The following is a 15918-nucleotide window of genomic DNA, read 5'->3' as shown; positions in this document are numbered from 1 at the left end:
AAAAAAATGCTATAAGTAAGAAAGCAATTAAGAATGTACTCTCAAGTAAGAAAATAGGTCATGAGACTGGGCCCTACGTAGGGTTCCACGCTCAGTGGGGAGTCTGCTTGAAATTCTTATGCTCTCTCTCCCTCTTGTGCACTCTCTCTCTCTAAAATAATAAAATCTATAGGGGCGCCTGGATGGCTCATTTGCTAAGCGTCTGCCTTCTGCTCAAGTCATGATCTCAGGGTCTTGGGATTGAGCCCCGCATTGGGCTCCCTGCTCCGCGGGAAGCCTGCTTCTCCCTCTCCCACTCGCCCTGCTTGTGTTCCCTCTCTCATTGGGTCTCTGTCAAATAAATAAATAAAATCTTCAAAAAAATAAAATGAAATAAATAAAATCTTTAAAAAATAGTAAAATGTCAGTTTAGTTATATTTATTAAATAAAGTTAATAATAGGTATCTCTTGAAAGTAAGAGCTCCAGGAACTAAAAATAGTCATAAAATTTGTCTCATTTCTTTATTAGCGCATATAATTATGACTTTTACTTAGTATGTGTTAGTTAAACAACTCAGAATTTTACCAAATTAAAAACAAAAATTATATCAGAAATCTGAAACCCAAGGGAAAAAAGATAACTAACCTTGGTCAAGAAAGTCTCAATGCCATTCTTTGTAGGCCATGAGCTTGAGGTAGGAATCACTAGGTTTTCTCTCGGAGCAACATATCTATTGAACAGTGAACTATTATTCATATTTCTAACAGAAGGCAATTCTAGGACAGGTCTCATAGTAATAGTATTAATCAAAGACTTTTTTTGCTGTGTCTCCACCAGAAGTTTGGTACTGGTCTCTGCCAGCTTTTCATTAGTCCTGTTAAGATTACAAAACACAATGCTTAGTATTTCATTTCTCCCCAAATCATTCCTAAGTGACTTGCATTTTTTTAAAGTTTCCATAATAGTAAACAGAATGTGCCATTAAACAGTGTTTTAACACTGAAAATGTGACAGAGCAGACCTACAATATATAATGATAGGTTTAAAATTGCTCTAAAGAAGGACATATATTTCTAGAGGATTCCTAACTAACAAGTAATTCAAATTAAGGAAGGACAGAAATGGCTATTAGTGATGCACATGGCTTAACAGGTAATACCTGCTGCCTTCTGGAATGGCTGGACTTAACAAGATTCTTGAGGATGCCATTACACATACTTATATTTAGTAAACCAGGATGCCATTACATATACTTCTATTTAGTAAACCAGTTTAGAGATATAAAAATATAAAACCATCCTGGGGGGCTGGGTGCTCAGTCAGTTAACCATCTGCCTTCGGCTCAGGTCATGACCCCAGAGTCCTGGAATCGAGCCCCTGCTTTTCCCTCAACCTCTGCCTGCCGCTCCCCCTGCTTGAGCTCACTCGCTCGCTCTCTGTCAAATAAATACATAAAATCTTTAAAATAAAAATAAAAATAAACCATCCCTCAAAGACATTTTCAAGCATTGGCTTTCACCACTCTTGCACATTTCACTCATTACCTCAGAGAAATTGAGCATTTGGCACTGAGGAATAATTTAGATCAACAATTGCTAGATGGCAGAGTTGTGATCAGAAAGAAATAAAACAGCTCCAGAGCCAATTAGGTTATAACACAGCTACCAGGGTACTGGAGGTGGAATCTACCCTTTCTGTCTTTCACCCAGCCCCTTCTCATGTCCACCATGGTGCTTTTTTTAGCCACTTTGGGAATTATACTGCCTTTCGGCCCCTAGGGGAATCTTTTTGTATTTCACATGTATACTTTTATGTAAGGTAGAAAAACTATAAAGAACAGTTTGTTTCAAAGCACCCTCTATTTGGTAATAATAACAAAAATCACAATCAAAAAAGTAAATTTACCAAGCTGCCAGGATGTGCAGTTGGGTTACAGATGTATTCTTCCAAAAATAAACTCACTAATATTAATAAACTCATTTCTATTTAGGGCAATTCTGACAAACAATTTTATAATAACATGCTGTCTAAATTATAAAGCTTCTAAAAATTAGCTTAAAGACTAGGAGATCAGATTAACTGAAAATATTAAGGGGAAAAAAATAAAATCACGTAAAACCAAAAGAAGGAGGAGAGATGCAAACTGTCTTGGATGAACATTTCAAAGGTAAGTTCTTTTACAAACATCATTTTCCAAAATGAAACTATCTAGTTGGCTTTCACTTACTACTCATCTCATGAACCTGGCTCCATAAAAATTACACTTTAGAGGCAAATTAACAAGCTAAATCTATTTTCTGTGATTCTGTTTTAACTTACTTGTTCAGTTCATTTGTCAATGACATTCGAACTTTTAATTCTTCTAGGTAGAGTTGCTTGTATTTTTCCAATTCTGTTTTATTAAAATCTTCTTGAGAACTTTTCATTCTGGATAATTCAAATTCCAGTTCTTTAATTCTGAGTTCCATTTGATTTCTTATTGAAGCATTATTAGTTTCTCTTAACTGTCCTAAGCGTTCTTGAGATGCTACTTGTGTCTAAAGCAAATTAAAAGCATACTTTTAAAATGTTGTAATCTGGGTAATTATAGTATATTTCTTTCCTTTAGTTTTGAGTCATTGATTCAGAGAGCAATTGTAAATGTGAAAAAGCTGAAGCGTAAAATATTTATCATCAATGTCAACTGAATTAAATCTGAATGATAAAGTTCAATCATTCTTATATTAGAACTCATGCAATCTGGTAATTCAGAGAAAAATAGAATCATTTACAACTTTAAAAAAGTGAACAATACAACTTAAGAATAATCCAAGTACAGGGGGTGCCTGGCTGGCTTAGTCGATTAAGCGCCCGACTCCTGGTTTCTGTTCAATCGTGATCTCAGGGTCATGAGATAAAGCCCTGTGTCATACTCAGCATGGAGTCTGCCTGGGATTCTCTCTCTCCCTCTGTGCATTCCCTCACCCGTGCGTTCTAAATAAATAAATAAATAAATATCTTAAAAAAAAAATAATCCAAGTATGGTACAATTTTTTCTTTATTTTTAAGTAGGCTCCATGCTGGGCTTGATTTCATGAGCCTGAGCTGCTCAACCAACTGAGCCACCCAGACACCCCATGGTTAAAATTTTTAAAACACCATTTTTTCTTTTCCAGTCAATAGTCTTCTCTTATACCAACTGATCTTAAAAAATAAAATGATTCTCTACTGTGAATCATTCTGAAAAATCAATTTACTGAGAATAATGATGAAAACTGAAATTTTTAAAGAGAAGGAACAAATGCTTCCAGAAATTTACCAAATTGCTATAAAGGAAGTAGAGGAAAACTATACAACGCATATAACCAAAATGTAACTTGTAGTGAAATGATTAAAGCATAATACAGATCAATAAATTAACCTGGAAAAATAGATTGGCTTCTTTTAATTTTTCTGTTATGTCCAATCTTGTTCTTTCTTCAAGCTCCCGTTTATATTGTTCTATTTTACTGTATTCTACCATACTGAATTCTGCATGACTTCTGAGGTTTACTACTTGTTGTTCCAACTTCTTTTTATTCTTCTTTAGTTTTTCGTATTTCTTCTGCATTTCCTTCATAGATGTTAACTCCTGGGTAAGAAGCTGGTTGTTTGCATCCAGGTATAGACATTTTGAAGATGCAGTTTCCAGTTTTGCTGTAAGATCATCAACCTGCATGAATAAAATAATACAGTTTGGAAGTAGAGTGAAAATAGTCTAATGCAAAACTATGACCAAAAATTTTTTTAAAGATTTTATTTTTAAGTCTCTACACCAAACACGGGGCTCGAACTCACAACCCCCAAGATCAAGAGTCACACGCTCTACTGACAGAGCCAGCCAGGTGCTCAAATTTTAAAATAAATTCATTTTCAACAAAATGTTATCTATGTTGTAAGTAGAGTCTTGGAATGTGGAACCTCAAATAACTCAGAAATTCAAGAACAAAATTAAAACCACTAGTAGTTACTAAAAGAGATCTCTGCTATCGTTCTCTTTACCACACATTTATACTTTCATTTTTCTATGATTGTTTCAGATCTTTCCTCCATAAAATAACTGTAAGTCATCTCTTAGTAGAAAGTCCCTTAACCCTTCCCCCTCATCTTAACACTCCATAAGTTTTTAAAAGATTTTATTTATTTATTTGAGAGGGAGAGAGAGCAAGAGATCAAGAGTGAAAGAGCAGGGGGAGGGAAAAGCAGACTCCCCACTGAGCACGGAGCCCAGCGTGGGGCTCAATCCCAGCATGCCAGGATCACGACCCGAGCCAAAGGCAGACACTTAACTGACTGTGCCACCCAGGTGCCCTGGTACTCCATAATTTTTATAGAAGTTTTAGGAATATCATATTGACTTATGTAGGTCTCAGCAAATAAATGCTTACCAAAATAAGACTTTGAAAATAAAACTCTAATTAATGAATCTATGAAGACTGATTTTAATGCCATAAGCCTTTTTCTGAATTACAAATGTTTTATGCTAATCTGAATTGCATTCTGAGAAAAAATGATTTCCAAGGTTGAGAAATCGCATCTCTTAGTAAAAAAATTTAGTGAGATGATCCATACATTTTTGGACCAAAACAAAACAAAACAAAAAACCTTAATTCAAGAGTATTATAATCCTTTGTTACATCCCACAAAATAAGACAAAAACCAAAAAACTTATGGAGTTTCAGTGATGCTGAATTGGGAAGAACTTCTTTCCTTTAGATATGATTGGTAAGACAAGGTGAATGGATGTGGTGGTTTTATAAATTCTTTGACACTTCTCCCATGACAATCCGCCCTCCCCCTTAATATGTGCTGGCCTTAGTAACTGGTTTTTAGTGAATAGAATATGGCAGAACTGCTGTGTGATTTTTAAGGCTAGGTTACAAAATGTGAGATAGCCTCCATCTGACTTTTTCTACGGAAGCTCACCCTTAGCATCCAGCTGTTGTGGGAAAGCCCAGGCCACCTAGTGAGTCTTCATGCAGATACTGCAGCTGAGACTGCCCCAGCTAACATCCTAGTCAAAAGGCAGCCTCAACAGCCAAATATGTGCATGAACAAGAACAAAGTTTTAGATGATTCTAGTTCCCAGCTTCCAGTCATCCCAGGTGATGCCAAATGAAGAAGAAATGAGTTGGCCTTACTCAGCCTTGTCTAAAGATGTGTGAACAAGATAAATGCTGTTTTGAGCCACTGGGTTTTGAGATGTTGAGTATGCAGCAATAAATAACTGGCACAGATACTGATATTAAAAATGGGGTGCTGCCATTAAAAACAAAACAAACTAAAAATAAACCTCCTTTGAACCAGGAGGTAGGTGGAACCTGAAAGGATGTAGAGAAGAGTAAGAATGAAAACCAAAAGGGCTTCCAAGAAACTGTTAGTGGAAACCTGATGGCCCTTGAAGAGGCTTACAGCAAATGTTTCTAGACAAGTGAAGAAAATGACACTAGAGGGAAAGGAACTCATGCCACAAACCACTTGAAAGGAAACTCATAGGGGAGATAAGCTAAAGAAACATTATTCAATATGAAGGAACCGGTATTTACTGGGTTCAAATATCTGTTTCTCATTTACAGCCTCTCCACATGCTGAATTGTCAAATAATGCTAAAATAAATGGCTTCTGGGTTAAGAGTAAATCGAGGAAAACATGCTCTATGGATGAAGCCAAGACTATAAAACCCTTTATTAAGACCTCGGAAGGATTCAAGGTGTGCCTCCAATTTCTTTAAGGATCTTAAGTGTATAAGAACTTTAAAGGCATTGTCAAATAAGAGGTTTACAGGTAACCTGAGGTGAAAAGCTTATCTCAAAAAGACCCAGGAGAATGGCTTTTCTAATGGCATGAACTCCAATAATATTCACAGAAAACTCAAAAAGTGAAGAGAATTATAGGGGCACCTGGGTAGCTCAGTCAGTTAAGTGGCTGTCTTCAGCTCAGGTCAAGATCCCAGGGTCCTGGGATCGAGTTCCACATCGGGCTCCCTGCTCCGCAGGGAGCCTGCTTCTCCCTCTCCCTCTGTGTGCCTCTCTGCCTACTTGTGCTCTCTATCTCTCTGTCAAATAAATAAAATCTTCAAAAAAAAAAAAAAAGTGACGAGAATTAGAGGAGCAAAAACACTGTTTGCGAGCTTGGACTAATAGAGACCAAGATAGTACAAGCTGAAAATAGGCCTTTGGGTCTTAGATGTCCCACAGGGAGGAAGCAGGCTGAAAAAACAGTTAAAAACACAGGTCATTCCTTATGAAAAGGACAGAACCAAGAGCTCAAAGAGTAAAGCAAAGAGCCATGGAGAAGTATTCCCATGGTTAGGACTAAGTCCTAACTAAAGAACTGACAGCATGCTTCAGGCTATATTTCAAAACTGCTATGGACTAGCGTGCTTCCCATCTTCTTTCTGAATGGGAGAGTCCTTAGCAGGTTATCCGCATCCTGCATTTTGAGTGGTAGAGAACTGTCACTTTAATTCTCAAGTCTTCATATTGAGAGGACTTGAACTCAAGGGACTATAATTCAGACACCTTAACCCCACTGCTCCTGATTAAAATGGTAAGATCTTGGATTCAAGCCTGAACCTAATGCCATGATAACAGATTTGTGGGAGGAGGTGAGTGTATTTTTCATGTTGGAGGAATACAAAAATATGCTGGTTTTTAAATGTGTCCATAGGTTTTTAAATATTCATTCTATTAAAAATAAATAAATAAAAAGACCATGGGCCAATCTTAGTGACTTATCTCCTAACAAACAGAATATGGTGAATGTGATGCTGTGTGTATTCCAAGGCTAGGTTACAGAGGCAATAGAGCTTCTGCCTTGCTCTGTATTTAAGGCTGCTTACTTGGAATTTCACCCTCCAACTTATGAGGAAGCTCAGGCCACAAAGAGAGTCTTTAATTTTTGTCTGGGAAACTCTCTCTCTCCTTCTATTCAGAGTAATAGGCTTGCTGGATAGAGTATTCTTGGTTACAGATTTTCCCATTCACCATGTTGAATAATATCATGCCACTCCCATCTGGCTTGCAAAGTTTCTGTTGCAAATATTCCTGATAGCCTTAAGGGGTTTCCCCTGTAAGTTACTGACTTGTTTTCCTGCTTTTAAGATGTTTTCTTTATCAGTATATTTTGCAAATTTAATTATACTGTATCTTCGTGTTGGCCTGCTTTTGCTGATTTTGATGGGAGTTTTCTCTGCCTCCTACATCTTGATGTCTGTTGCTTTCCCCAGATTAGGGAAGTTTTCTGTTATTATTTCTTGAAATAAATTTTCTTACCCCTTTTCTCTCTCTTCTAGTGGGACTCCTACACTACAAATATTACTTTTGATGGAGTCACTGAGTTCCCGAGGTCTTGTCTCATTTTGCATAATTCTTCTTTCTCTCCCTTCTTCAGCTTTATTGCTTTCCATTACTTTGTCTTCTAGATCATTAATTTGTTCTGCTTCTTCCAGCCTGCTGTTCATTGCATCAGGTATGTTTCTAATCTCATTTATTGCACTCTTCATCTCTGATTCTTTTTTAATTCTTTTATCTCTGTTGTAAGGGTCTCACTGATGTCTCTCATTCTTTTCTCAACTCCAGTGAGTATCCTTATGATCACTGCTTTAAATCCTCAATCAGGCATGATATTTATATCGGTCTCACTTAAATCTCTGGCCCCATGGCCTTATCCTGTTCTTTCTTTTCAGATAAATTCCTCTTTTCTCATTTTGTCTACGTCTCTACCAGCTTCTCTGTGTTAGAAAAGCCAGTTATGTCACCTGCTCCTGAAAGTAATGGACTCATGAAAAAGACGTCATGTAGTGCCCAGGGTCTGGCACTTAGGGTAGTGTCCGCAGTGTGTGCTGCATGTACTCTGCTGTTGTGTTCTGGCTGCTCTATCCTTTAGGCCAGTCATCTGCAGAGGCTCTCCCCACCTGCTGTGGGCAGTGTTTGGTACCTGGCTGGAATGTAGCAACTTTTAAATTCGGTGTGCTCTGGTGTGCTTGTGAAATGAGACCTGTCACCACCTCCACTGGAACTGTGGCCCTCCTGAATCTGTTCAGGAGACATAGTGTGGGCAGGGGTCTTCTGGGGGAGTGGGGGGGAAGGCCTGCTTTGCTGGAACTGAGGCAAGAATGATTGATCAGGGCAGTTCCACTGGAGTGCAAGGGGATGGTTTGGTGTAAGCAAATTAGGCAGCCAGTGTCAGAGCTGCACCACTTCCCACAAGAGGCTCTGTTTCTGCTGAGGGGCAGTGGAGGGAAATGGTACCAGCCGGTTCCTTTGTTCCTAGAGAAGTATTTCCGTGAACACTGCCTCTCAGGGACATGCTCTGAGAAGAGTGAGTAATCTCCCCACTGTATGCCCCAGGCACTGTTCAGATCACTGTTTCCGTGCTGTATGCTCCCGGGTTGTTTACCTGCCTTCTCTCCAAGAGCAGCACAGTCCCCTACAGGCTCTATCCCAGCTAAGCCTGATGACCTTTAGAATTCCAGGCTTTAAGCCCCCCTCGTTGTAAGAACTCATGAAATTCAGCCCCTCTCATCCTCCAAGCCAGTGGGTATGAAGAAACGTTATCTTTGTGCATTTCCATGTACGCCTCGCCTGCCCTTCTCTATGACCATGAATCTCTCCCTCTATAGCAGCCACAATCTGTTTCTCTTCTAAACCACATCTCTGTACTTCTACCCTCTTCGATGTGTCCTCTTCCCTCTCTTTAGTTGTGGAGTTTGTTCTGTCAGTCTTCAGGTATTAGGTGAACCTAGGCTCCTCTTACTCTGCCTCCATCTTCCTTTCTCTTAAGACATTTTTCTAAGATACGCTTCAATTACAAATTATTACAAGTACGCAAGAATGCCTCTATAGATTTTCCCCTCAAGTTAGGGGAGAAGAAAGACCGGCAAGCAGAAAGACAATATGACTGGAAGGATAACAGCTGGAAAACTAGGAATAGTTTAATAACTAAAATTGGACCTTTTACCTGATCTGCATTAACTGAAATTCTAAAAGAGACAGCCAGCTTTGGGTATTTTTTAATCAATCTAATACTCAATCTTCAATCTCCTTTCCTCAATGAGGAAATAAAGAGAACATTATGGAATCATTTTTAATCTTTTCAGTAGCAAACCAAATGTACTGTCCATAGGCACTATTTAAATTAAATATAGGTGGTGCCTGGGTGGCTCAGCCATCAAGCATGTGCCTTCAGCTCAGGTTATAATACCAGCATCCTGGGATGGAGCCCGCATCAGCTTTCCTGCTCCACGGGAAGCCTGCTTCTCCCTCTCCCACTCCCCCTGCTTGTGTTCCCTCTCTTGCTGTCTCTCTGTCAGATAAATAAATAAAATCTTTAAAAAAATAATTAGTTAAATATAATTTCTCCTTTATCTTACTCCAAGCTTGTTTATGTGGGGAGGTAAGTAAAACCATCTCATCTTTATGTTGTATCACACTGCTTTCCCATATCATACAAACTGCTTTGAAAATTTATGGCATTCAAATTGCTAATCTACTATTTGTCTGCGATAACTCAATTAAATACTACCTGATATTTCTATAGCTGTATTCTTGAAATAATGTAATGAAATATTTATTCCATTAATTATTTATTGAGCTATTAAAGAACATACCTTTCTATTTAAAGTAAAAGAAGATGGATACAGACAACTGTATTCTGAGAATGTAGGATCTGTGCCAAGAAGAGGATCACCACCTGTGTTATACAGAAGAACCAGGTCAAAATAGTATCTAATTGTGAATTACAAGATGATGGATTACCAAGATTTCAAAACAGGAAAGCTGACAGCCCAGAGTTCATCTTTTCTTTCCTGGATGGTGAAATTTATGGATAAGTCTATGCTTTATATTAAGTTAATAAAATATAATGAAGTAACGAGTAGACAGCAGATCCTATGACCAAGATTTGATGGAAATGGATATGGGAGGCACTGAGTGAGTGACTCAAGATATGAATGGAGAAAAGAAACAGGACTCTATCTTTTTGAGTCTGACTTCTCATCACATCATGGAGTCAGCAAGGGATAAGCTGGTAAAAGCCTCCTTCAAGAAGCAAAAAATTTCTACAGGAGTAAAGTTAAGTTCTACTACACTTTTATTAGTACAGAAGTGAGTGGTAAATTTGCAAGACGACTAGGGAAGAATTCTCATAAAATTTGATTGGGCAGTGACATAAGGATAGTCATATAGATAAATGTATTAGAACTGACAATCTAAAAATAAACTGTCACATTATGGTGAATTGATTTTCAACAAGGGTGTCAATTAAATGGAATAAGAATAGTCTTTTTAACAAATGGTAGTGGGACAAAGTAATAAAATTAGACCTCTACCTCATAGCATATATACAAAATCAACTCCAAATATGAGAGCTAAAATTATAAAACTCTTAGAAAAAAACATATCATTTGTGACTGGATTTGGCAATGGTTTCTTAGGACAGCAGAAGATAAAAACAGATTAAGTATATTTCATCAAAATCAAAAACTTCTTTGCTTCAAATGTCACCATCAAGAAAGTGAAAAAGCAAGCTACTAAGAGAAAATATTTAAAAAGCCTATATCTGATAAGGGATTTGTATTTAGGATATATATAAATAACTCTTAAAATAATGAAAAGACAATCCAATAAAGAAATGGTCAAAAGAACTGATTCATTCGTTAAGGAAGATATATATAGAAATGGATAATAACCACATAAAAAGATGAGATACTCAACATCATTAGTTTTTGTTTAGTTTTTTTTCTAACGTTTTATTTCTTTCTTTGATAGAGAGAGAGAGAGAACAAGCAGTGGGAGCTGCAGAGGGAGAGGGAGAAGCAGGCTCCCTGCTGAGCAGGGAGCCAGATGTGGGGCTCAATCCCAGGATCCTGGGGTCATGACCTGAGCGGAAGGCAGACCTTAATTAATTGAGCCATCCAGGTGTCCCTCAACATCATTAGCTTTAAGAAAAATGCAAATCAAAGCCACAAGATTGATGGAACTCATCAAGTGTATTATGCTAAGCCAAACAAGTCAGTCAGAGAAAAACAAATACCCTATGATTTTACTCATATGTGGAATTTAAAAAACAAAACAGATGAACACAGGGGAAAGGGGGAAGAAAATAAGAGAAAGGGAGGCAAACCATAAAAGACTCTTAACTATAGAGAAAAAACTAAGTGTTGCTGTAGTGGAGGTGGATGGGGGGTGGGCTAGATGAATGATGTACTTGTTGTGATGAGCGCTGGGTGTTGTATGTAAGTGATGAATCACTAAAGTCTACTCCTGAAACCAATATGTTAACTAACTAGAATTTTAAAACTTCAAACAAACAAAAAACCCCACAAGATGCCATTTCCCACCCACTAGGATGGCTATAATAAAAACAACAGATAATGACAAACACTGGCAAAAATCACGAAAAATGAGAACCTTCAAACACTGCTGATGAAAATGTAAAATGGTGCAGCCATGCTGCAAAAACAGTGTGGCAGTTCCTCAAAGGGTTAAAAAAAAAAAAAAGAAAAGGTTAAAGAGAGTTACCATATGACCCAGCAATTCCATTTGTAAGTATATACCCAAGAGAAATGAAAACATATTCACACAAAAACTTGTACATGTGTGTGTACAATAGCATTATTAACAAAAAGCAAAACAATCTAAAGGTCTACCAACTGATAAATGAATAAATAAAATGTGGTATGTCCGTATACTGGGATATTATTCAGCAATAAAAAGAAATAAATACTGACACGTGCTACAAAATAGGTATAACTTGAAAATACTATACTAAATGAAAGAAGGCAGTCCCAAAGGATACATATTGTGTGATTCCATTGATATGAAATGTCCAAAATAGGCAAATTTATAGAGACAGAGAGTAAGTAGTGGTTCCCTAGGGCTAAGGAGAGTAGGAAAGGGGAACCTAGCATAGGGTGACAGGTAAAAGGTACAGGGCTTCTTTACAGGGTGACAAAAATGTTCTAAAATTGATTGTGGTACTCTTTGAATATGCATATTACGTTCATTTTATCTCAATAAAGCTGTTACCAAAAAAAAAAAAATGTAGCACGTATATAAAATTAATAGAAAACATTTCATTGCTCAAAGCACTGAGTGACTTATTTCCCAAAATTAAATGATTTTGGAGTCCCAAAACTAATTAAAAATTACCTTCTGTTTTAGCATATCAATCTGACTATCCATTTCAATTTGATTGGTTTTTGAATTTCCAGGGAAAGTAAGCTCCCCATCTTCATATTCACTTAACTTTCTCCTTGTCACGTTTAAGAGTTTCTTAAATCTGCGGAAGGTATAGAATGAGTAAGTCAGGTTTTTTTAAGAGTAAATATTTAATAATTGTTTAAATAGATAATATGTTCTATCATATAAACAAATCTATAAATTATGATCTCTCATTTGTCCCAATCTCACATTGTTTAAGAACATACTAACTAAATTATAATCTCAGGTAAAAAATATGAAGAACATTTTTGTGACACAACTGGCAGAATTAATACTGTAACTATATTAAGAGTTCTTATATATAAGTTATTAATATTTATTTTCAGTATCTTAATAGAATCATCTATTATTAAATAGTGACTATAAACCAGAGACCAGTATCCAAGGTGAAGAAGAAAAGCATACTTATCCATGAATGTTTTAAAAAGACACAAAAATACATTTTGGTACCCACTAACCACAGTCTACAAGAAGAAAAGAAAATACATACAAAAAACATCAAAGGAGATCACTCACATAAAAACAAGAAAGAAAAATCTTTAAAGTCTGAGTTGAGAGGAAAAATGAAGAGACAAAGCTTTAGAAGAAAGGAAATCAGCAAAGAGATAATGTGTGATGGTCTATGAGACTGTTTCAGGAAAGAAGTCACATATCTTGGCTAGGACACTGTTAACAAAGTGAAAGGGTTGCAAAACAATGCAGAGAAAGACAGTTAAATGAGAGAGTATCAGAGAACAAATTTAAGTACTCAGCAAAAAAACAGAAAGGGAGCCCTTCGGGAGCAACAGACATTGGAAAAAACTCTTTTTATTTTTTTTTAATCTGAGTGGTAAAAGCATGATTGCTAATTTTATTCTTCTTTAAGTCAGACATATATTTTTCTCTGTATATTTTATAATTAAAAAATGCAGAAAGAAAATATAAGCAAGTTGAATCAAAAACGATGGTGAAGGAGTAGGAGAGCTTAGTTTTGTGTGGTCCGGAACTCACTCGATAGGTATAAAATGATTTTGAACACCTGTGAACTCAACCGGAGATCTAAGAAAAGAATTGCCGCAATTCTACAAATAGAAAAGCGACCACGTTTGGGGAGGGTATGTGTTGTGGTGACCACTGTGTATTATGTAAGACTGATGAATCACAGATCTGTACCCCTGAAACAAATAATAAACTGTATGTTAGTAATAAAAAAAAAAAGAAAAGCAACCACTTTCTGCAAGTCTTTTTTAACTTTCATTTTTACACTTACATTCTATCCTTTCATTGTATTTAATTTTATTTTTGTATATATATATATATATAAGTTTTTCTTTCTTTACAATTTTGGGATGTAGTTTTCTAACAAACAGACCCAAATACACACAGGATCCAGTGTATTTCTCTGTTCTGTTCACCTGATTATATTCTTTTTTCTTTTGGTTCTGGGTCTCCTCTAATTTGTTTAGTGTATATTTCACTGGGGTTGTTGTTGCTCTTTTAGTATTTTGTTCACTCATTCATCTACCTCTGGACAAAATGACAAGACATATAAACTCAGCTCAAATAAGAGAACTAGAGGCAGTAATGACTGCTAAGGACCTAATTTGTATGAATATAAGAGGTCAGAACTAGAGTTCAGAATAACGATGATAAAGATACTAGCTAGGCTTGAAAAAAGTATAGAAGACACTAGAGAATCCCTTTCTGAAGAAATAAAAGAACTAAAATGTAATCAAGTAGATATCAAAAAGGCTATTAATGAGACGCAATCAAATATAGAGGCTCTAAAAAAAATAGAGGCTCTAACTGCTAGGATAAATGAGGCAGAAATGAGAAGTAGTGATACAGAAGACAAAATGACGGAGAATAAAGAAGCTGGGGAAAAAGAGAGATAAACGACTGGATCACGAGGTGAAATTTCAAGACACAAGTGATACCATAAAGCAAAACAATAGTAGAATAATTGGGATCCCAGAAGACGAGGAAGCGGGGGTGGCAGAAGGTATATTTGAGAGGTTATAGCGGAGAACCTCCCTAATCAGGGGAAGGAAACAGGCATTCAAATCCAGGAGGCACAGAGAACCCCCTTCAACATCAATAAAAACAGGTCCACATCTTGACATAATAGTAGTGAAGGCTGCAAATTTCAGAGTCAAACAGAAAATCCTGAAAGCAGCTCAGCACAAGAGGTCCTTAACCGACAATGGTAGAAACATTAGAGTGGCAGTAGACCTAAGCACAGAGACCTGGCAGGCCAGAAAGGACTGGCATGATATATTCAGGGTGCTAAACGAGAAAAATATGCAGACAAAAATACCTCATTTATCCAGCAAGGCTGTCATTCAAACTTGAAGGAGAGAGAAAGAGTTTCCAGGACAAACAGAAACTAAAACATTTGTGATCACTAACCCAGCCCTGCAAGAAATATTAAAGGGGATCCTTTATGCAAAGAGAGAGCCCCAAAGTAACACAGATCAGAGAGGAACAGAGACAATATACAGAAACAGTGACGTTACAGGTATTACAATGGCACTAAATTCATATCTTTCAATAGTTAGTCTGAATGTAAATGGGCCAAATGTCCCAATCAAAAGACGCAGGGTATCAGATTGGATAAAAAAGCAACACCCATCGATATGCTGTCTGCAAGAGACTCATTTTAGACCCAAGGACACCGCCAGATTGAAAGTGAGGGAGTGGAAAACTATTTATCACGCTAATGGACATCAAAAGAAAGCTGGGGTAGCAATCCTTGTACCAGACAAATTAGATTTTAGACCAAAGACTGTAATAAGAGATGAGGAAGGACACTATCATAATGACTTAAAGGGGTCTATCCAACAAGAAGATCTAACAATTGTAAATATGTGTGCCCCTAACATGGGAGCAGCCCATGACATAAACCAATTAATAACAAATTAAAGAAACACGATGATGATACAGTAATAACAGTGAATGACACACTGGACTGTGGGAAACAGAACGCCACAACAACCACTGGTGCATGTTCGTTCAGACGCCAAGATCTCTGAGAAATCTCAAGATTTCATGGTTAAAAATAAGCCAAAAGGATCAGAGTGAAATGCCCTTGGGATATGTGCGGTCTGTTCTAAAGTATGCAGCAGAAGATGTTTTGTAGATAGGAAGCCACCTATAAACAGCAAGCACACTGTGCACTCCCCTCTTGGTTCCCTGGCCCTGTAAATAGCACACTGTGCAGTCTCCTCTTTGTTCCCTGGCCGTGTAAATAGCACACTGTGCACTCCCCTCTTTGTTCCCTTGTCCTGCTTTAAAGATTCTTATCATACACGCGGGACTAATCCTGTGTACATGGAAGAATGTGCCTTACTAAGCCCCTGCTGTAAATCATTATATCTCTATATCGCTGTAGAAGGTATATAAGATTATGGAAAATAAACCTCGGAACCTTGGTCTGCTTGCTCGGGGTCCCCTCTGCCTCACTCTACTGTCATCTCTTTTCCTCAGTTCCTTCGCCACCCCACATCCATGACTCTCCGAGGTTGACACTGGACCAGATGGACTTCACAGATACATTCAGAGCATTCCAGCCTAAAGCCACAGAATACACATTCTTCTGGAGCGCACATGGAACTTTCTCCAGAAGAGATCACATACTGGGTCACAAATCAGGTCTCAACCGGTACCAAAAGTATGGGATCATTCCCTGCATAGGTTCAGACCACAATTCCTTGAAA

The 15918-nt window shown here is 37.3% G+C and overlaps 1 protein-coding gene across 1 annotated transcript; it reads right to left on the bottom strand.

Moving 5' to 3' along the window:
* Positions 1 to 541: 541 nt before the first annotated feature.
* LOC118006714 (ankyrin repeat domain-containing protein 26-like) lies at positions 542 to 13296 on the bottom strand. The gene is made up of 4 exons (XM_034999474.1): positions 12152 to 13296; positions 3382 to 3672; positions 2301 to 2518; positions 542 to 855 (listed from the first exon to the last, which is right to left on the bottom strand). Exons 1-4 carry the CDS (start codon positions 12182 to 12184, stop codon positions 555 to 557), a joined length of 843 nt encoding a protein of 280 aa, XP_034855365.1. The 5' UTR covers positions 12185 to 13296; the 3' UTR covers positions 542 to 554.
* Between the last annotated feature and the right edge of the window lie 2622 nt (positions 13297 to 15918).

This window comes from Mirounga leonina, unplaced genomic scaffold (assembly GCF_011800145.1).
Source record: "Mirounga leonina isolate KUSES-001 unplaced genomic scaffold, KU_Mleo_1.0 Mir_98285, whole genome shotgun sequence".
In the NCBI taxonomy this organism is placed as follows: Eukaryota; Metazoa; Chordata; class Mammalia; order Carnivora; family Phocidae; genus Mirounga; species Mirounga leonina.
The sequence above is the reverse complement of the archived record's forward strand: the minus strand, read 5'-3'. Positions and strand labels throughout refer to the sequence as shown.